Genomic DNA, 24,505 nt, shown 5'->3' with positions numbered 1-24,505 from the left:
TCCTATTTATGCATTTAAAGGTATGAATTAAAAGAATAAATTGTTTGTAAAAATCAATCCAGTCAGTTTTTATTATTTAACTTTTTATTATAAAGTAAAATTATATATGACAATTAAAATGTAAAATTTGATATTTAAAAATTTATTCCTTTTAATTTTTACATTGAAGTTACTAAACCTAAGTCAATCGTAGTATTTGAGACTGGTTTGTGAACTCTTAGAAGTCTGGGAATGTCGTGCCTAACAACTTTTCCTTTAACGAAAATTTTCGTTGCCGGGAACTAATCTTTCAAAGACCTTGACAAATTTTTAATTTATTTGAACTTGGTTGATATCTGGTATATATGGATAATTTTTATCTAAAAAAAAATTAAAAAATCGGGTTCATTTTAAGATTAAACAAGTGAAAACAAACAATTGACTGAGTTGATTGTTGAAATACCATGCATAAACAGTGTTGATTACTCTATCACATTACAAATACATACATGTCATACACATATAACTTATATCCCCATATGAATACATACTATACTATTTACGCCTAATTTGCTTCCTCACGGGTAGACAGTGATGTTTACGAAAAATGTTTCAAGCAAAAGTTGGTTAGTTTTTTATAAGGAATATTTTTTACATTTAAACTTTTGCTGTATCTCTAACGGTTTACAAGATGGGTCCTACGGACCCAAGACCCAATTAACCTATGTTGCTCTTTTACGAACTCGACCTCACATTTTACGCCCTGAATACGCTGTAAAAATTTAAGCTTGATATCTTTTTTCGTTCTTGAGTTATCGTGTTGACAGACAGACGGACAGACAACCGAAAATGGACTAATTAGGTGATTTTATAAACAACTATACCAAAATTAGGGACTAAACTTAGTATACCTTGCATATTACATATATGCATGGTATAAAAAGAATAATTTCTGAACTATCGCTTAAATCCTCTACGAAATACATAGAAGAGAAAAATACACACCATATTGTCGTCAAATCAGCTTTCTTTTTATGTTATCTTTGTCAAAATTATCCCATATTATGTGAACACAAAAATCTGGTGAATTTAACCGGCTCTGGCATATCATCTCTCGTATACGGTTTTTCTTCGATATTTCTCATCCAATTGTCAAAAGAAGCCGATTTTTGTTGTTGAGATTTTCCATTATAGCTATATTTGCTTTCGTCTGTATTGTGTATTATGGCTAGTGTTACAAGTTATTGTTTCATTTCTTAAAGAGGTCTTTTCGCTTGGGGGAAGTAAATTGTGCATTAATTAAAAATTAACGTTGGCGGCGCAATGACCTCCTTAACTCAATAAAATAAGTATTTGAAAACCTGCTGCCTTAAGAACAAATTTTCCTGTCAGTACTTTTTCTTACTAATTAACTAATTTTTAGTTTTTCTTCACCACATCTAATCGATAACTGGTAGTATGTTTACAAATGTTATCATTTTTGATCGAAACTTAACTATATGATAAATAATATAGTTATATTTAAACTATTATAAAATAATTATTTTTCCTTGTAATATAATATTTTTTTAATTAACATGGGAGGCGAAAGGACCCTTTCAAAATGAGGCTTTTTGGAGGTAATTGCCCCAACTGTCCTTCTCCCGATCCTCGTTTGATGAAGAATTATTGCACGTTGCATTGGTATAACAGCAAGTATTAACATTGTTACGAAGTTGATTTAAATAGAGTTGAATTTTGAATATTTTTCAAGTGACCTCCCTAGGTTTGCGGTTGCGTTTCCTAGGATGCATTTCCAAAAAAAAAAAAAAAAAAAAAAAAAAAAAATTGCGAAAGTTACTGCTTATAAAATAATTGTTCATGTACTTTAAGCAATACATATTTTGATTGACAGATAGTTTTGTCGTTGCTAACACCTCGCCAGACAGTTCTTGTACCAAACTCCGTTCGTTGAAATATTTCTTTTAGTATTAAGTTCTGATTTTCAACATTTTTCAGATTAAAATTTTTTTATATCGTTACATTAAAATAATTTTACATTTATTTTAATAATTATTATAATAGTTATTTAAATAAATATTATTTTTGTTATTATTATAATACCTGTATTTATTTTTTATTTTATTTTATAATGATGTTGATGATAAAAACAATATTTTATTTTAATTTAAATATATTTTTAATTACAATCGATTCAAATTAATAAAATAATATTTTAATTGAAAAATTTTTAATGTCCATTTGCATGATCTAATTTAGTTAATAATAATTATAATTATTAATAATAATAATCATAATAATAATACAATCAATATGTACTGCAGGTATATCTGTATATATTGTAGTCTGTACACAGAAAATCAAAAAATTTGAGTGATATTCAATGATTTTAATAAAGTAAAATACAAATATTAGTTTATCCAAACTTTACAATTTGTTTGTTGGAAAATTTTAGAATAGTTAATTTTTTTCGTTCTTGAAATTCCTAAAAATCAAAATTACCATGTGAAATGAAACATGATTGCTCAACGAAGTGTTCAAGCAATGTGTCAACGATTATGGTCAAGCATTTTCCTAAATTTGAATTCTTCTTGTATCCTTATTACGTATACTGTAGCAAATGAAGCATTTAAAGTTATAATTCTATGGAACAATATGACTCTTTATGGGACTCGGTTCAAAATGTTCGTATGAGTGTGTAGAACAAAGTCATATTGATTAGGAAATGTGCTTTTGCTATGCACACGCTTGCGAACGCTTAGAATTTCTTCCAAGCTAATTCTGATGAAAAATAGTAAAATTTAAGAAAACAGTCATTGGACTTTATATTTTGGGGTATTCTAAGCATTTTTAGCTATGCACACTTTCTAATTAATAAGACTATGTTCTACACACTGATATTCTTCCGTAGAATTGCCTCCTTTTCACCTTTTTGCAGGCTTTATTTTTTACTGTAATAAGGCTAATTAAAAATATACTTACTGTTATATAATACAATATATTTAAACAGTTCTTTTTATACCATGTATATATGAAATATACATAGTATATTAAGTTTAGCCCCAAGTTTGTAACGCTTAAAAATATCGATGATACGAAGAAAATTTTGGTATATGTGTTCATAAAATCACATAATTAGTCCATTTCCGGTTGTCTGTCTGTTACAAATTGTTGGCAAACTAATTATAATTAATTAATTAGTAATAAATTATGCAACAATAATGTAAAATATCAAACTTTAAATCTGTCTGTGACGGTGCATACTGAATTGAAAAGTTTACTCTGTCGGTGACTGTACTTTATTTTTTTCAACTTTGTTATTTATTTTTCTGCAACTGTTAGTTCTAAAAATTGTCACCAGTCACCCGAACAGAGCTCAGTGCAATTTGAGTTAAAGTAAAATCTCTTTAAATTTTAAGCGTCATAAGGAAAACATCTTGGAATAATTAATTTAAATTATTTATTCCAAGATGGATACTTTTTTTTAACACACCTTTAGTGTGTGGCAATAATTAAATTATTTAATTTTTATAATTTATTTAATTAATTCTTTCAAGAATTTATATTTTTGGAATACGACAGTTTATACATATATTTTTGTTAAATGTCGTTTATTGAAAACACGCAATTATACAGAATGTAAAAGAGACATTCTGTAATAATTTAAAAATTGTGTAACTTTATATTTTTTTCCTTTGTATGTTTTTTGTGGCGTTTAGAATTTTATTTGTGAGCACAATTCCTTATAAAATGTAATTTTATGGAATTGTATTCACAGTGATCACAAACTACATACAGGTAACATTTTATTATATATTTAGATATGTTAATTTTTTTCTAAAGTTATATCGAAAGATGTTTTTTTCAAAAACTTTGTATATTGGCTTTAAATTCAACATGTGAAATTTCATGTAAGTTTCAAGTTCAATTACGTTATGTAAAACATTTTATATTTTTTGAATTAATGAAATAAACAAACTTTATATTTTTTTTATTTTAAACGTAGACTTTTTATTTGTATTGTTAATACTTTCTGGGGGGTAATCGCCTTCGGCGTTATCTTTGGGCCTAGCACGTAAATTGATCTGTTTCGGTTTTTTTTAAACATTAGTAAAAATCTTAAACACATTTTTATTTTTTTGAATGTTTCAAACCGGGATGTTTCCCTTTAGTAACACGGTTTAATATTTTTTTGGATATGGTAAATATTAATCTGAGTGTTCTGGGGGTTGCGAGGAATTTTGGCTGAGGCTGACTTCTTGTTCTCGACGCAAGTCGAGAATCAATTAAGTATTTAAATTTTGGGAAGAGAAAAAATACGTTTCTTTTTTTTTCTAATTACCTCACCAAAACATTAATTCCCGCAACACTTGGTAGCAGAGCGTTAACTACCAATTTCGTTTACACTTGGGAGCGGAGCTTCGAGATCTACGTTTTACGCAACACTTGGTAGCGAGAGCGTTAACTACCAATTTCGTTTACACTTGGTAGCGAGCGTATCACTTTGTTAGCAGAGCTCCGCGATCTACGATTTTCGTACACTTGGTAGTGAGCGTAACACCTTTTAGTTTTTGCGTTATATCTACTTACATTACTTAAAAGAAATCTACGTTTAATTTTCTCTAAATTTTTTTTTGACTAGTAAAGTTTTCTTGTATGTAGTTTGTGGAATCACGTAAGTTGAATATTTTCGTATATAAATTTGAAATTTTGAAAATTAAAAAAAAATTTTTTTTACATAATATTGGATATTTATTAAAAAAATATCTAATATTTTTTTTGGTATTTGTTCAAGGAATTGACATTATAAATCCAATTATATAACATTGACTAGTTTGAATTAATTAGATTTTGTTTTTGTTTTTTTTACACATTTTATGTAATCTTAAAATATATTGCTATTTTGATTACCTTTATTGGTATACTATTTAAGTTGTAAATCCAAATTTTATTTCATAGTTTTTTTTTGTATGTTTCTTTATTGGCTATTTTTTAAAAAAAAAAAAACTTTTTTTTTTATTTACATGAATATTTATTTTGAAACAAGTTCATATTTCATCAAAATTAATTCAAACGTTTGTAATTTTTACTTTGTTGAACTTTACTAATTTCTTTTTTTGTTTCGTTTCGTTAATTTTTTTTTCGTCTGTCCGTCTGTCTGTCAACACAGCGTACTCAGTACGTAAAAATTGAGGTCGAGTTCGTACATGAGCAATATAGGTCAATTGGGTCTTGGATCCGTAGGACCCATCTAGTAAACCGTCAGAGATAGAACAAAAGTTTAAATATAAAAATTGTTCCTTATAATAAAATAAACAGAATTGCTTGAAACATTTTTTTGAAAACATCACTGTTTACCCGCGAGGGCGCTAATTATGTGCAAATTTTCAAAAAACAAACGATTGCGTCATCAACACTGTCTATACATGGTATTTCAACAATAAACTCAGTCAATTTTTACTTTTCACTTGTTTATTTCATTTTCTATTCGATGATCCGTTCAATTTTTTTGATCATACTTATACTTGATAATAATATAACATGGTTAGAGGTATAATATGTGTACCTATGTATAAACATATCCTGTATTGATATTTTGGTTTGAAAATTATGTTTATGACAAGTTTAATACATAAATTATATTGAAACGTTAATTAACAAATTTATCGAATAATACACATAGTATTATTATTTGTATTATGGTCGAATTGAGAAACGTTCATCAACATCATTATCATATCTTCATCATTATCATCATTATCATCATCACCATTATCATTATCAGTATTATAATTATCATTTAGTGATGCCAAATAATATATTAAATATGCTTCACAAATCGACGTCTCATGGTCCGACAGTGATTGCAATATTATTATCAGCGGTGGATTAAGAACTTTTTTCCGACATTGTATCACCCAAAGTTTGCCGTACCAATTTTTTGAAAGATACAAAAATTATAAAAGATGAATTACTTTTAAAGTAGATAATAATATTAAATGTATTGTTCTCTCCTCCGGGTGGAAAGTGTCAACTTTCGTCCCATTGTGCTAAGCGAAGTTGCAGCTTTCCGCCTTCGCCGAGCTGAAAAATATTATATACTCCACAGGAGCAAAATGTCTCAGATCTCTAATTTTTGCCTGAGACGAAGCCTTTTCCTCTCAAGACGTGTAATATACTATTTTGAGCCCTGTGATCTGATATCCTAACAGCGATAAATTTGAACAAATTCTAAGTAATTGCATCCTATTTGTTAGACTTAAATTATCCTAAAACAAAACTTTCGTGAAAATTATACAAACAATTTTTCTATCTAAACGATTTAGGTAAGAAATTTCAATCCAAGCGTATAGTCTGCGGATCCGTCAATACCGTAGAACATCCCTTCTTCCGATTAATAGAAACAGGAATACACTTTGGGGGGGGGGGGGGAAACATAAATGAATAAGGTATTGAGAACGACTATTTCACCCCTATCCCCTATGTAAAAGATCGTGATAAAGTATTGAACCCCTCCCCTCTTATTTGTGCGTGATTTTTTTTCTTCTAAGGAATTTATTATAGGAAGGAAATTATAATGGTTAAAATTCTTTCATAATTATTAACTTTATAGTGATGAAATAAAACATTAAGATAAATTTTTTATTGAGTATTAAAACATAAGAGATAATAAGTAACAATATGATTTGTCCCTCCTCCCTAAATTTGTTACGTAATTTAACTTCGGTTCCTTAAATACATAGGTTAGATGAATAAGAAGAATGTTGGTTGTTACAAGTATAGTTATTCGGATAATCCAGATAATCCAGGTAACTAAAGAAATTCACCAAAAGGTGAATTCTAGATTAATTAAGTCAGTTCTTTTTACCCAGCTGATAAGGATTCGTTATGTTTTTCGCGCGTACCTTGTATCTATATTTGTAACGGCTCAATGAATTGCATCATTTAAGGTATCATTATATAAGTCTCAAAAACCCACGTGTTCATAGATAAATGTTTGAAAAAACAAAACAAAATGGCGGATTTTTGGAGCAAAATAGTATTACGTTAATAAAAAAAATTGACAAAACCTATTGAATATGGTTTGAAAATAAAGGAAAATTTAAAGAGTATTACAAAAATATATATAAGTTATATGTTAAAATTTAATTAGGAATAATAAATTGGTTTCAAAATTTTAATATAGTATAATAAGAGGTTTTTTTAAGTGTTGGGACACTAAAAAGTCTAAAATAAAATAAATAAATAAATAAATAAGAAACCCGTCTGTGTTAAATAAAATTTGAAAAGAAAGAAACAAGTCCAGTTGTTTAAACAGCGACTTTAACAGTCGGACCCCATTAAAATCCAGACCCACTCAAGTCTTCCCAATAATGGCCCCTTACTGTTAAAGTCGCTATGTAAACTACTGGACTTGTTTTTTTCTTTCCAGATTTTATTTAACACAGTCGGGTTTTTAATTTTTATAATAATTTTTTTTTCAATGGTAGAAACGTGTATAAGTATCAAAATTCGAAGGATATCATCCTTTTAGATAAAATTTAGAAATAAATACTTTTATATTTATTATTTATTTTACATAAACTGTATTCTCCATTATATCCACAACATACAGTTGAATTAATAATTATAAATTTATTATAATTTTGAATTATTTGTGAAATTAGTTTATAATCAAGGTAAAACTTTCCAAATATATAGAACTGAACTTTGTTTTTCCAAGTTTCTCTCATTTATAGAATTTGTCGTACTACTTACTATACCTAATCAAACTTTGATCTAAATAAGTAATAATTATGATAACTTCATATATTACTAATAATAATACATTACTTATAATGAATATGAATAATTAAATTAACCTAAAAACTATTAATAATTAATAATAGAAATATTGAACATTATATGTAGGTAGGTACTGTATCAATTTCAATTGCGGTTCCAGATAAATTCTCTAGAGGAGGCAATATGAACTTTCAAGTGGAAATTTTTACCACCGATTAAAAACAGGAGTTTTATAGGTTTAATCTGTCTATGTATTTGTGTATCTGTCTGTCTGTGTTATTTAATTTTTGGTTTGAATCGTAATTTGATTGAGAATGTTCTTAGCTATATTTCGAGTGAGAGTTTAGAATTCCTTAACAGAAACAACTAGAAAAGAGCTATGATCTTCTTTTCTCCAACGGCTGAAAAGATTTTCTTGAAAAATAGCTAGGAACACTGTCGAACAAATTACCTTTGAAAAAAACAAAGCAAATCAATACCAATATTGGTTCATCCGATTAGTAGGCCCCCTTGTATACGATTTTATGCGATATCTCAGAAACTCTATTTCCAATCGTCAAAGGCAGCCGATTTTTTCATTTTTGTGTGAAATCACAATAAAATTTTCCAATTTTTAGGAGCTTTCTTTATAGTTATTTGAAAAAATACCGAAAAAAAGGTTCTATTTCGAAAGAAATCTGAAGATATCTCGAATCTTCAGATTTCTTTATCGAAAAATAATCTTCCAATCGAGTGAACTTGAATTTTTTTGTAGGCTAATTACCCTAAGAAATTCTAAAATTTTGTTGATGTCACAATTTTAGCCGATATTTTCATTATATTGTAATTTTGGAATCAAGGTTACGCTACTAGAAAATAAATTTGATCGTAAGCGGATAAAATATTTCTTGAGACCTTTCATTCTATTATTATATTATGTGTTGTGGGTACAAGCTGAATAATAATTACTCAAAAAAATAACTTTCTTACTTTTTGAAGGGGGCCCGGGCGTTATACCGATTTCACCTCTGTGGATCCGCACTTTGATTATATAATAATATATAGATCGTATGTACATATATGTGTAATTCTATACGTAATTTATCAAACAAAATAATCAATCATAATTCACTTAAAAAGAAATAAGAAATAATACATCAATATTATAAGTTTGAAAGATTATATTGACATATACAATATTCTATTCAATCAATATAATGTTTATAACTATAGATATATAACATTTTAATTAGATCGTTTAAAACAGTAACTCAAACAGTCAGTTAATGATATTTCTTGTGACTTCTATTTCGAATTTTGATGACGGGTTCTCTTAAAATTTAGGGAAATTAAACGAATTTTTTCCAAATACCTATACCATAGTAATACCTACCAAAATAGGGAAGTGATTGCGATGATTTGGAGGAAATCATTACTTCGAAAAAATACACTATTTACTTGCTCAATATCACCCTTATCTAGAATCGGGAAATAGAAGCCCGAAAAAACCCGATTATTTGGACATGTTTGATAAAAAAGATAAATACATAAGACAAAAAAGATCGTTTTAAACGATGTATTTTAAGGTAAAGTGAGTAACGTTTGTCATTACTTTTTTTTTAGAGAAAAAAATTTGTCATGTTTTCAACTGATGAATATCCAAAATACTCCAAAGAAAATTTCCTTTGTTTCATAATCCCATTGAAAATAGCTCAGTAAAGTATTATTAAACAAAAAAATAAATAATGTAAGTGCTAAATCTAATAACCATAAGCACCGCAAGGTTATTAAAATTTTACCGGCTTACAAAGGACGTTAATAACAATATATGAACATGGTGTAAGATACGTTTGAAAAAATTTCTTCAAATGTTCATCGATTCTATCTACTAAATTCGTAGCGCAAAGTACAAAATTTTGATTTTTTTCAAACTAAAAGTTTTAAGCAAAAAAGTATACTTGTAATTTTTTTCTCTAGACGCTTAGTTTTCGAAATAAAAATTCTTCTGGAACTAAAAATGCAATATTCGATTTTAAGAAAAAAGTGTTTTTTTCAATCTCTGGTGGAATTCAGTTAGCTAACGCAGCTCCTACGCTACGAATTTATTACAAATGTAATAGGTTGTTGTAGTGCATGGAATATTCATGAAGGAGCTGCACTCATCCTTTCAAAATAATTGAGGAGCTGACAAATGAAATTATTCGCGGAAAAGTGGCAAAACACATATATGGTATCACAATGGGCTCAATAGCCTAAGTGTGTCTTTTGTGGACAGCCAATATAACCTAATCTACAAATATTTAACATTTTTCCTCGAAATCTAGTTTTTATTCATTATTTTATTCATTAAGAGCAGAGAATGCGTTTAGATCAGGCATGGGCAAATGCGACTCAGAGAAGTCCCTCGGACTCCTTACTTAAAATACCAGTAAGACAGTGACAACTGAAGTAGCGACAACATAAAATTCGAGTAAGACAGAGAAACAACTTTTTTTTTCTACCTATATCATTACAATAAGAGAAACTGAGATAGGTAGAAGATTCTCATATCTGTCTTGCTTCCTCCTCTATGAGCAATGCTGTCTTGCATAAAGAGACATTTTACGTTTCTGCAATTATTATTAATAGTCTATGGTAATAAAACTATACTGTCCTTACACCTTGTTTATGTATCCTTGTATCTTTGTATCCTTGTATCTCATATCTATTATATGTACACGTACATTAAATACACACAAAATATACTTTGTGTATGTAACGAATAAGAAGAGTTGCCCTTCACCTCCTCTGGGGATGGGTTCAAATCAAAAATAAAAATATTTTTTAACTAAATACAATTTATGAAAAATAATATTTAGGATAATTGACAAAATAATATTAATTCAAATTAATGTATCTTTGTTTGTAAACTATTGTGCTAGAACACTAATACTCACACAGATATCGAAAAATTTTATTTTTGGTTTTCGTCTGATTCTGTCAAGTTATAACATAATTCAGATTAAAATTAAAAATAATAATTTTTTTAAGTTTGTGTTCCCACTACCATGCTTATACATTTCGGGAACAACGTTTTTTTTTTCAATTATTTATTAAGGTTTTAGCTATAATTTAAAAAGTTTTTTCCTAATTTTCACTAACTTTTTTTAGAGAAATCTATGAAAACATATCATCCATCATCCATTAGCCGTTCTACCATAAAACCAATTTTAAATATGCCTACTTTTGAAGTTCTTTATTTATTTAAATAATCGGACAACCTTCCCTAAAATTTTCAGAACTGATTTTGACTTAGTCCAACTTCATTTAAAAAAAAAGCTCTTCACTTAAAATTGCCTTGGTGCTCGTAGTCCTCAATTTCTAAAGCATTTAAACGACTTTAAATTAAGGTAGTACGAACATCAACGCAATTTTAGATTTAGGGTTGAAATTATTTGTACTTTATTTTAACATTTGAAGTTGAATTTTGTTATAACTTCATGAATCTAGACAAAAATAAGAATGCAATTTTTCGACACCTGCCTTGGTTTTCGAAATATCGAAAGCTAAATAACTAAACAAAATTTTCAATTTTCGATATTTTGAAAATTACTCCAAATATCGAAAAAATGTATTCTTACTTTTTGTCTTATAGTGTGTAGTTAAAACATAATTCACCCCCCAAAATGGAAAAATATATTTTTTTTAAATTGCTCTCCACTACCGTGTTCATACATGCATAATTTATAAGTTTTAATTTTAAATAGTTTTTTTTTTTTTATTTCCACCGGCTAGTTTTGGAGATATCTATGAAAACATCTCATCCATCTACCGTTTTACCATAAAACCAATTTTAAATATTCCTACTTTTGAAGCCATTTATTTTTTTAAATAATCGGGTAACCCCCCTCCTAAAATTTTCAAAATTTATTTAGACTTTCCAACTTCGTATAGAAAAAACTATTTATTTTAAAAAGGTCTCGTACAACCTTAACTATTTGCGGGCTTCTTATTCCAACCATTCTTAAGTATGTCGTATGCTATGGAAAATCGTTATGGAAAGGTCGTTAGAGATGAGTACCAAAAAAGGAGGCTTTAAAGGATTAATGCAAATAAAGGATCTATAATCCATGACTGATTTGATTGTAGATATTTATTTATATGAATAAAATGACTTAAATTATAAAATTTGATGACAAAATAATAACTTCTAATATATTACATGTTTAACATATAAAGATTGTAAATATTGTTTGGGAACTTGCTGTTGTTCGTTACTGTAGAATAATCAACTCCCTATAAGAGAAGAACTCCAAGGTAGGCTATATACTTTTGACGTTTCTTCATTATTTTCGTTTTAAAATTTGATGAAACCAAGAGGTGATGCAAACTGTAAAGTGAAATTTACAAAATTTAAAAACCCACCGACAAATTTTTTGGGTACGGATCCCTAAGCGTTTGAAACATTCTCTATTAAATTACCTTTTTCCTTAAACCATTTTGAAGATCGTCGCCAATTTTTTTGTTTTTTTCGGTTCAGAAACCCTAAACTTATACTATAGCTGAGAACAATCTCCGGTAAATTTTCTTTCAAAAGAAAATAAAAAAATCAAAATCGGTTCATCCATGTAGGCGCTACGATGCCATTGAAAGACCGACACACACACAGACAGACAATCACACATAGCGTTAAAACTTATAACACCCTTTATTTTGGGGGTTAAAGAAGGACTTCATCAAATATTAAAATAATGAAAATTTCTCCATAAGTGCAGAATCATTTTCATCACTATTAACCGAATTGTGAATTAAATATTTACATCCAATTTGATATACAATTATAAAATGCAAATTAATTATGCATAGCACATATTTTTAATTTCTTATAAATCAAATAAGATCACAAAATTTCCTAACGCTCTAACGAATCGAATGTTTCCTGCTCAAATTTTTCGAACTTTATTCCTTCGTTTCTTTGTCTACACCCCAAATATTCTTTGGGAACGGAAATTGTCCGATTGCAGTAGACCTAGATAGCAGCAGCGGGTCCACCTAGACATCTTTCTACTATATATTTTATAATATAATATAGGTACATTAATAAATTTATATATAATAGTACATTCTGTACAATATATGGCTCAAGTAATAATAATATTAATTTTAAATTAAAATAATATTATTATGTGAATAAAACATTATTATTATATGTTTTAACAAAAACGAACAAAACACTACATATTTACAAAGTGTATCTGCAATATTTATGGTGGATTTATCAATCATAACAGGGCCATATATGTGGCAAACATAAAAATACATCATGCATGGTCTTTCACTTTAATGGTACGGCCACCATATTTAAACGATGAAAAGTCTGAAACTAAATATTGGTTTTGTAGCATTGGTGTAGCATTGGCATAGGAGGAAACAATACAAGTTTAAAACTGCCAAAATAATGATTTACAAAAATTACAAAATCTTGTACAAATTTTTACACATTCAATAACTTGACGCCAATAATTTTTTTTTCATGCCTTAAGATAGTTCCGATCTTAATGTTCTATAAACTCTATTTACACATAATAATCCAGTGAATATAAACATCATAATATTTATACAAAAATATTATTTATACAATTTCGTATCTTATTTTCTCAATTTTCTAAATTTAATAAATTGCTATATTTCAATAATTTTAACTGGGCATTTAATATACCATTTACATGTAAATTGAAAATTAGTCACAACAAGCGCTAGCGTCGATTTGATTGTCCCTACCATTGTACCTTCACTAATATTTTTTTATTTAATTAGACCAGATAATAAAAACGTCATACATGATATTTTGAAATTATTAAAGTTTACTTATAATAAAATTATCACATTTTGACATCCATTTGTAGAAAATTACCTACGATACATTTGCAGCTCCGGTTTGAAGTTGAGGGTTTTAACCTTGAAATATTTAAATTTCTATGCTTAAATCTTACTAAATTCAGTTTTCTTCAGAGATTTGACATTCCGTAAGCTAAAAGCAAGGATGCTCATGTCTTTTGAATAATGACTGTGCTAACCTTTTTTGAGGCTTTAAGCTGTTATATTTAGACACACTCCTGCGAGTATTTTTCTGTGGTAATGATTTATTCGTAAAGTTGAGGTAGCTCTTTTCATGGCTACGTCTTAGGCCTGTGCTAAGTGTGCTTGGAGTGTCTTATTATTATAAACCCATCACTGAAAAAGAGACTCTCTTTTTGAAATGGAAGTAATTATTTTAGTTGAATATTAACCTGAAACTTAGGTACCTTAGCAAAACCATGTGTATATATTTTCAACAAAACACACAAATACCTAAAAAACTTATAATACCTCTATATATGTGTAGTGTAGATGTTTAAAATTACAACAAAATTATAAATTAGAAATATTTTATTTAAATGTAATTTAACAAAGTTTTTGATATTAAAACTTATTTTGTATTCATATCAACATATAATCACAATATGAGCAAGTCTTCTACGTATATCCATCTCATTCTGGTTAGTGAGCTGGTGTTAGAAATTTTTATCTGATTTTAGAATGCTACTACTTCTAGACAATGCTGTAATGAAAGATGTGCCCACCCCGTGGTTTTGATGTGGCAAGCAAGCGTATTTTTTGTGCTTATTAAAAATTAAACCTTAAACTTAAATTTTCTAGTGTATATACACCCTTGCTTTTTACGGTCTATATTAGGGATGAAACGGATGGTGGTTTGACCGGATCACGGATACCGGATAACGGATATCCATATACCATTTACCTTCTGTCGATTTTAAGATTACAGACTGCTTTTAGAAAGATACTTGTTAGGATTGCCTCACATCAATTACAGGGATTCCTTAAAATAAATTTTCAGCTCATTCGCCTAATTTTCTTTTTACGAAATATAAGGAATAATATTTTTTTTAAATCGCCAATTGCATCAATACGAAACTGAAAATGCTTGATAAATGGCGATTAGTTTAATCTCTTTACTTTGAAATTGACACGGATTTTTAAAATAATTTGCATAAACCTTTTTTAACAGTTAAACAGTTTAACAGCTTAACAGCCTCTCACTCTAAATTTCACTCTAAATTCTCTTGTAGTTTTGTAGTCTTTATCGATGATATAAATAGTAATCAAATTCAATTTACGAATCTAGAAAAATATTATTTTTCGTTGTAGGTAAACGTTATTAAAATTTATAGGAAAATGTTTTAAAGGAATCCCAGCAATTTAAGTGACTTCTGTCAGTATTATAATTGGTTATGTTTCGATAAAAAAAAGGACGGAAAAAATTAAATCTCGAAAACTTTAAAAAAAAACTTTTGAATAAAACTTTTTTTCATAGAACCTTTATTTTTCTTGTCCTTTTTTTTATCTAAAAATGACCAATTATAGGAAAAAACGGAAAACTTGCATCCTTTTTCCATCCGCCAGTTTGTAAGCCATGCGTTAAAAATCTTTACATTGAAATATGTTTTTAGGATGCCAAAATAAACAGTTTCCATTCATTTGTTTTCTATTACCATTTTTTTCATTTCAAAAGTCTAATTTCCTAGAGGTTAATAAACAGGTCAAAGAAAATGTTGTTGAGAATTTAATTAATTTAATCAATCAAACACGAAATAAAAATAAATTGTTTTATCATATTTTTATTTCCGTTACTTAAACGATTATGATACTGAGATAAATGCGGTCGACGGAAATCTATGTTTCCATGTGAAAATATATTTTTTTCATAATTTTATTATTTATATAAAAAATTAAAAACAATGACTTCAAAAGTAGGCAAATTTAACATTGGTCTTATGAGAAAACGGTAGAAGGATGATTTGTTTTCATAGAAATCCCAAAAGTAGTCAGTGGAAATTAAAAAAACTATTTAAATTAAAGCTATAAACCATGGAAAACTCGTTATGTCTGACTAATTAAGGATGGATGTGCAGGGTAGTGGAGACACAAATTTGAAAAATTTATATTTTTCAATTTTGTTGTCGAATTATGTTATAACTTGACAATATAAGACGAAAAGTAAGAATACAATTTTTCGATATCTGGAGTAATTTTCTAAATATAAAAAATGGAAAATAATATTTCATTCTTTATCTTTTGATATTTCGAAAACCAAATCAGATATCGAAAAATTGTATTCTTAGTTTTCGTCTACATTCATGAAGTTATGACAACATTGAAAATAAGGTACAAATAATTTCAATCCCAAGTGTACAAAAGCTTTGGCGCTCGTACTACCTTAAGTTGATTAATTAATCACTTTCACTGGTAGAAAAAAAAAACATGGTTTCGTTCTTAATTTTCGCTCGACTCCAGTTTGGAATTTATCTAGGCCTATAAAACCACCAGTTCTGTATTCGTAATGATATTTTATTATTATTATAATTATTATTATCTTTGAATTTACTTATTTATTATTACAAGTATAACATCTAAGCGTATTACGCCATATATTTTAATATTATTTTAACATTTTAACAAACATGTTATATTTATAAAAGTTGTTGTTCTTGTTGTTCATCTGTTGTCAATTTATTAACACCAAAATAGACTTTATATAAATATTATTGCGTGTACGATATTTATTTATATATATTTTATATATCATATATTTGAGAAAATGTATTCATACTAAATAAGGTCATTGAATGAGATTTTAACTCAGTGGTTAATATCTTTAAAGTTTCGTTCCTGGCTCAATTAAGGAGATATGCAAAGGTTGAATAATACTAGCGATTTCAATAAAATTTCATAAATACATTTTTTGATTGACAAAGTTTCCAAAAATCACAAAAAATTCTTAGATCATCTGGCTTTTTATTATTATTTAATCGTTCAAAGTTGGCTGAAAAAATGATGAGTCATTTAGGTTATCCTTTTCAATTGGATATTTCTATATCAAAAAACCTAGAGAGTGTGATAAAAAACTATCTAAAATATTTAGACAATCTTGCAGTTTATAATAGTAGCTACCATAAAAATATAAGGTTGTCGATTATATAAAAATGATATTTTAATTTAATTATTAGTTCATCGAAGATCCACTATTTGATGAACAGGACGACTATTGTTAGAGTTAAAATAAACCAAAACTTTTTTACAATACTGTAGGCTTACAATCACCTTGAGTTGACTCATAGACTGTGAAGGCTTACAAGACAAGAGAAATACATTGTTGTATTCCAACAGAGCTAGCGGATCGTAAATTCCACTATCTATATTGGAAAATATGCTATGAGTGGAAAAGTAGGCGTACTGGGGGCACCATGACTTTGAAATATCCTCCGATCTAATAGACATTTTTGGAAAATTCGAATTTACTTCCAAAGAGCAGTTTCTTATTCAAAATCAGTGGATCAAAATACACTGATTCCGATAGAAAATAATAGAAAACGCTTTTTCGTAAAATGGCACAAGGAATATGGAGCGAACCGCCTTTGGTCCCTGTACTAGCACCTGTAAGTCAGAGAATACTTCAAGAAAAACTTCTTCCATGCCTTTGTACTGTAATTATGCTTTACGGAGTAGTAATAATTATTTGCAAATTGAAATCTTACAAAAATTCAATAAAGAAAATATTAAAGAATATCCTTTTTAACCCTCAATGTTTAAGATCGTAAGACACCTCAAAGTTTAAGAATATTCGTTCTGTATTGGTCTACATTTCTAAACGACCATTAACATTCCTGTCGAACTTTCTTAATTTGTGGCCACACTGTACATTCGATGATAAAAGTGAGCAGGTGAATATTAATATTTTCGAAAGCGATTTTTATAACAAATATCATTTTTTCGTAAACCTTATAATAAAAAAGTTTCCAATACTTAACCAATTTAAGTACACATCCTGTATATAGTATTTTACGCAAAGTTATTATCTATATCAAAATGCCTTCTATATAGTATGAATTCTTATCCTTTGCATGTTAAATATCGACAACTTTGAAAATTTATAGCAGCTAACAGAGATGATCAATGAAACTCAAATTTTTATTACAGTTTTATATGGTTGAAAACCATATCTTTGAAATTTTACGTACCAAAATATTTTAGACGCATGTCGTTAGAAGTACCTTAACATTATTTGAAAGATATTTTCGAAATTGGCTAAACTTAAATAAAAAACAAGTGAAAACAAACAATTGACTGAGTTCATTGTTCAAATACCATTTATAAACAGTGTTGATTACGGAATAGTTTTTTTTTTCACGTAATGTAAGTTCAATACAATGTTCGAACTTAGTTTGCACTCTCACGGGTAAACAGTGATGTTTTCGACGAAAGGTTTCAAACAAACCTCTAACGGATTCTACCTCTAACGGTTTACAAGATAGGTCCTTAGAATCCTAGACCCAATTGACCTATGTTGCTCATTTACGAACTCGACCTCACCTTTTACCTCCTGAGCATGCTGTACAAATTTCAACTTTAAATCTTTTTTGGTTTTGAACTATCGTGTTGACAGACAGACAGACGGACAACCGGAAATTGAATATTTAGGTGTTTTTATGAACACTTATACCAAAATTTTGTTCATAGCAACAATATTTTTAAGCGTTACAAACTTGGGACTAAACTTAGTATACCTTGATGTATTTCATACACATGGTATAATAACTTGAATAAAAGATTTTGTGATATTATAAAGGACGTTAGAATGTAGAAAATAAAAACAGGAAATGTGATAACTTTGAAATATGATAATAATCAAATATGTTCATCGTTAATTGATTAATTAGTAAATTAATTAAAAACCCAAAAATTAGTTAATTTATAAAAGATATGAATTTGATTAAAAAACTTACATCAAATAAATTTCAATTATTTGATAAATATCTTTCTTAGTGAAGGTACTGTGTAGTGTGTATTTTATATACATTGTGTAATCCATTTAAATTTTTAACGACAGCTTTTCCTGTACGTTTAACAAAGACAACACCGAGTGGGTATGCTAAGGATTATAAATTGTCTTCATGAAAACTTTTCAAATATATTATAATATGCAATTTAGTTAAACGTGCCGTGTTACTATATCGAATTTCTCACATATCAGTGTAAAAGTTGCTTAATGTTATTTTTTTTTTCAAATTGCTATCGCTTGAGGCGGATTAATCAATAACCCGCTGCACGCGCAAGCCCCGTGAGTGGCAACTAACTAAATCCTGCCAAAAACAATTCCACTGATTAAGCTTTCCCTTTTTTCAATTCCACTGATTAAACTTTCTGAAACCGCCCCCAAAATGTTCTTCGAATCCTCTTGATCAACAGCTCTCACGGCCGTAGCTCGAGTTGACCAGTTAACAAATTTTAGGACCGTTAGAGCTTTTGATCAGGACGAAACGAAGAACAATTTGAGTGCAATTTGCAAAAAGTTTCAAAGAAAGCCGCTGTGCGGGATTCTTTAGGATCCAGTGAACTTGCAACGTTAGATCCTACAATGGAAACACAAGATAACAACTTTAAAAAAACAACTAATTTTCGGAATTTTTGGGTAAAACTTTCCTTAATATATGTTTTTAGCCCTCAAACCAAAAAAAAAAAAAGGTTTTTAAGTTTGACCACTATGTGTTGATCTGCCTGAATGTCTGTCTGTCTACATTGGCATCGTAGCTCCTAAACAGGTGAACCTATTTTGATTTTTTCGCTTTGTTTGAAAGGTAATATAATGAGTGTTCATATCTATGTTTCAAGTGCGAGTTTAGGGTGCCGTAACCGAAACAATTTTCGTTGTTTTGTTAAATTTTGTAAATTTCAAGAGAAGGAAAATGGTAAAGATTTTGCTATTCAATTTCCACGAAATCTTCGTCTTCGGCTAAAAGGGAATGTTCGTGAATTTATTTTTTATATTACATAAACCCTAATTCATTTAATAAAGAACAAAATAATATTTTTTTCGAATCACTATAAAAGCAACCAAGCTAAAAGCTTTTATCGCAAATCAAAGAGTTGTTTGTATCTCTTTCTAGCAAAACAGAATTTAACATGGATTTCTTATGGCAAACATAGTATATCACGTCAAATACTAAGTCCGATCTCTCTCTCTAATATCTGTCGAATGAGTGACTTAAAATTACGGTTACGGTAACCACGGGAGCGAATTTCCCTATGGGACGAGCTAGTTTGTATTATTTTCGTTTACCCTGTGAAAAACTTTTGTGAATTTTAGGAAAAAGATCCAATGTAAAGAAAATAAACAGACTGGAAAGATATTCTGAAGCATTATTAATTTTCGAAATAAGTTTTTATTAATTTTCAACCGGTTTCTGCTTAGTTATAAAATAAATGTATAGGAATAATATATACTTATTCTTTTTTATTCCTAAACAACATGTGAAAAACACTTTTCCAACCATTGACTACTTGTTGCTTATGATAATTTTCGACATTATTCTATGTAGAACAGTTAATTTACAACAAGTGTGTAAATCTGTATAGTTTTGAATTGTTTTGGCAGTCAAATAATTATTAAATTTTCTACGAATTTATTTACAAATTCAGATCGCTGTAAAATGTATGTACGTTTATCAGTCGCTGTAAACGGCATCTGCTGTCGCTTTGATATTTGTAGTCAAAATTTTTATTGGCCTATGTTAAGACTAGACTGTTCGTTGGTCACCAAATTTAAGGAGGTTTTGTTCCCTAATTTAAAGTCAAAAACTCACTTGTTATTTTAGGTTTGTTCCCAGAAGATAATTTTCGAATTTTCTATTAAGCTAATTCGAACCTATGTACGAAAAAATCCAATGTACGAAGCAAATCCTTGTTCACTCAATTAATCAATTAAAATTTTGATAAACGAATTTCCCAAAAAGAATTTCCAGAATAAATTTAAATTTTATGAAATCGAAAGCTTTTTTATCTTTATTAAATCTGAAGTGGTCTTAAAGTAATTGAAAATTTAATAGGAAATTTTATAAAATACCAAATTCCACTTATCAAATTAGATAAAAATATATAATATATTTATAACTTAAAAGCTGTTATTGGAATTTTGTCTAAAATTGATAAACTGGATTAAAACGAATGATCAAAGAAGACAGCAAATTACTATTTACATTAAAATTGAAAATAAACAAGAATGACTGAAACATTGGAATGGTGTTGTTAAGATTATTCCAAAATGGATCCACTTTTTGCGCACTAAAAATTATCTAAAACAAAAATAGATTGAAAACACCGATTTCAGAGAATAAAAAAAGAATTATTGAAATTGATAAATTATTTTAAATGATTTACCTTGAGACTTGAATAATCATTTTTAACAATTCATTCACAATTTTTATTGGCTGATATTATTGGATTGGTCACTGATAAAGCTATGCGAACGTAAGAGATATCAGTACAGCAAATCCCTGATATAGGAAAGAAAAATTGTAAATCGATATTTCTGATTAAACAGTTTTGCATATGTTATTGAATTGTTGAATAGGAACGTAGATTTTAAGTTTTATAAAATACTGTTAGTGTAATGGGTGCTTGTCAGTGCACTCCATCGAAGAGTGTGAAAGATCCAAAGTCTAATGGTAAATACAAAGTTTTATTTTACTTTTTTTTAAATGTATTTTGATCATTCTCTCAAAATCACGAAAGTTCCAGCAAACATTTCACAACTAAAAATTTGAATAAAAAATAATTTCTTTGATCTATTCCAGGAGCCTCAAAAAAAGAACATAAATTAAAAAAATCAAAATCTCGTAACAATCTTGCAACAATCGAAGAAATCGAATATACGCCGGATAATGAATACGTAGAAGCTATTGTTTGTCAAGAACATGAACTTCTTGAAAATGAAATAAAATCGTTTCCTTTAGGTGACGGAAAAGTATTAGTTATTAAACAGGACGGTGTAATTTCGGCAATTGGAAGTAAATGCCCACATTATGGAGTTCCTTTGGCTGGTAGTGTACTTGGAAAAAATCGCGTTCGATGTCCTTTGCACGGCGCTTGTTTTAACGTAAAAACCGGTGATATTGAAGATTATCCCACAGTGGATGCGTTACCTTGTTTCGAAGTTAAAATTGTAAATGGAAATGTTGTTGTTCGTGGTCGTAAAACAGAAGTTGAAACCTCTAAACGTACGAAACCGATGGTTCGAAAAAATCCATTAGAATCTAATGTGTACGTTATTATTGGAGGAGGACCATCAGGGGGTATTTGTGCCGAATCGTTACGTCAAGAAGGCTACACAGGAAAGATTATAATGGTTTGTAAAGAGAAATATTTACCGTATGATCGTGTTAAAGTTTCGAAATCTATTAATTTCGACATATCGAAAGCAGAATTTCGTACTGCTGAATGGTACGAATTAAATGGAATTGATGTTATCAGAGAGAATCCTGCAACAAGTGTAAATACTAGCGATAAAAAAATAACTCTTCGCAGTGACTTAGTATTGAATTATACAAAGTGTTTCATAGCAACTGGCTCAAATCCTCGATTACCAAATATTCCTGGAAAAGAATTAAAAAATATTTTCACAATGGTCAATTATGATGACTCAATGGGTGTTTTGGATTTATTAAAACCGGATAAGCATGTGGTTGTCTACGGGACAAGTTTTATTGGCTTAGAATCAGCGGCTTCATGTGTCAGTAAAGTTGCGAAAGTTACTGTGATTGGACGTAGTGCTGTGCCGCTGAAAGCTACTTTCGGTGAACAGATTGGAAAACGTTTTATGGATCTATTTAAGGAGAAAGGTGTAGATTTCATCATGAACAGTGGAATTAAACGATTTATTGGAACGGATGGTGTAATAACCGCTGTAGAACTTAATGATGGATCTGAATTAAAAGCAGATTTATGTATTGTGGGTATCGGTTCAAACTTATTCACTGATTTCTTAAAAGATAGTGGTATTGAAATTCGTAGTGATGGCTCGATTCCAGTAAATAAGTACATGGAAACGAATGTTCGTGGAGTTTTTGCTGGTGGAGATATTGCTTATGCGCCAGTGTACTCCAATAATATGGAACCAGCAGTTATTGGTCACTATCCACTAGCACATTATCATGGGAAAATTGCTGCTCTAAATATGATAGGAAAAGTAACAGAAGTAAGGGCAATACCATTCTTTTGGACAGTGTTATTTGGAAAATCCATTCGTTATGCTGGATATGGAGATCCAGATGAGATTAAAATTGAAGGAGATTTAGAACAAATTAAATTTTTTGCATTCCATTTCAAGGGTGATAAAGTGATTGGTATGTCTAGCTGTAATCGTGATCCGATTGTTGCACAGTATGCTGAATATTTGTATCAAGGAAATCATTTAACAAAAGAACAGGTGCTAAAAGATCCTCTAGGATGGACAAAAACTCTTAATCAGTAACAATTTAAAGTTCGTTCTGATAAAATTCACGTGAGCTATTCGGACCAAGAACCAGCACAAAAATTGATTAATTAATACTCCGAAGAAGATTTATATTATTTTTTTAGGCATGCTCTGGAAATAATAAAATCAATTTTTTCGGAATTCCTTGAAATTTGCATTTAATCTTTTTGGATCGGGTGAAAATTATCTTTGCGAATTTCTTCCATTGTCCTCCATAACTATTCTTAAAACTCTTGATTTTTATTCATCAAGAACATAAGACCACCCAGAGGTTGAAGAAAGTATTAAAATAGAAACGATCAGAGCAGCTTGCATGTGGTTCCTATTTTTTGGTAAGTAAGCATAAATTTACCATTTTTCTCGCTGGCTCTTGATCTAAGAAGAAAGATGGTCAAAAATTTGTTATTTTGGAATGTATAATGTAAATATAAGTGAGTACAAAAAAATCCATATCTTATCAGCATTATACGTGCGTCCTGATATGAACAAATACAATCGATAATAAGTTTATTTATTCATTAATTTTTAATGAATATCAAACTGATTTTTTTGAAATTGCTGTGACTAATCATTTAAAAATCACAATCTTTTGTAAATAATAATTGTTTTAATAAAAAGTCTAAGAAATCTCAAGTCTAATGTTGTTTCCTTAAAAGACCTCGTACGATTAGATAGGAAAATGGCTTTCTGTGAAACTTTTTTAAATCGCCGCCAAAAAGCTCAAAGCATCAGCTAACAAGACAATACAACATACACATATAAAACACGTAAGATCTGATTTGAACGATCCAATGAAAATTTAGGGGGTAGGGGTGAAAAAGCTTACCAAAAAGCCATTTTCCTACCTATAGGGGGTAGGGGTGAAAAAGCCTACCAGAAAGCTATTTTCCTACCTATAGGTGCGGGGTCCTTTCTGATTTAAATCCTGCAGGCACTAACTGTTTTTTTTCTAAGGTAAATAAAGGAGATTCATGGTTGTGGAATATTGTTATGAAAAAATCTATTCAAAAAATTACTACATTGTTTGGTTCGGTTGGTTTAAAAAAAAAAAAACAAAACCTATCAATTATTAAAATTTGATTTTTTGTCTTTCTTAAAATAAAAAATAAAAAAATATTTAAGTTAATATAATAAATTTAATTTTTAAGTAAATTGTTTTAAGTTTCCAATTAATCGGATTTTACAAGATATGACTTTTCTTGTGAGTTTATCACAAAAGAAGAGCTTGGTCGCCTGAGAGAACATGTACGCCACCTGAATGGACGCCATCTTATTGGCTTTTTTTTGAAAATTCAGTATTATTAAGCTTATTTATGTAATTGAACCATTTAAGTTGTTAAAAATATAATTAATTTGAATACAATTTATGTAATTTTCGTAAAAGCCATGTATTTTAAGATAACAAAGTAGTTC

General features: G+C 28.9%; 1 protein-coding gene across 1 annotated transcript; it reads left to right on the top strand.

Annotated features, from left to right (window-relative positions):
• The first annotated feature begins 21,156 nt into the window (after positions 1-21,156).
• Positions 21,157-23,631, top strand: LOC123300905 (apoptosis-inducing factor 3-like). The gene is made up of 2 exons (XM_044883572.1): positions 21,157-21,284; positions 21,414-23,631. The coding sequence occupies exons 1-2, from the start codon at positions 21,230-21,232 to the stop codon at positions 23,087-23,089; spliced, it is 1,731 nt and encodes a 576-aa protein (XP_044739507.1). The 5' UTR covers positions 21,157-21,229; the 3' UTR covers positions 23,090-23,631.
• Positions 23,632-24,505: the final 874 nt, after the last annotated feature.

The sequence above is a fragment of the Chrysoperla carnea genome, chromosome 5 (genome assembly GCF_905475395.1).
Source record: "Chrysoperla carnea chromosome 5, inChrCarn1.1, whole genome shotgun sequence".
Taxonomy (NCBI): domain Eukaryota; kingdom Metazoa; phylum Arthropoda; class Insecta; order Neuroptera; family Chrysopidae; genus Chrysoperla; species Chrysoperla carnea.
This window is presented reverse-complemented; position numbering and strand designations above follow the sequence as displayed.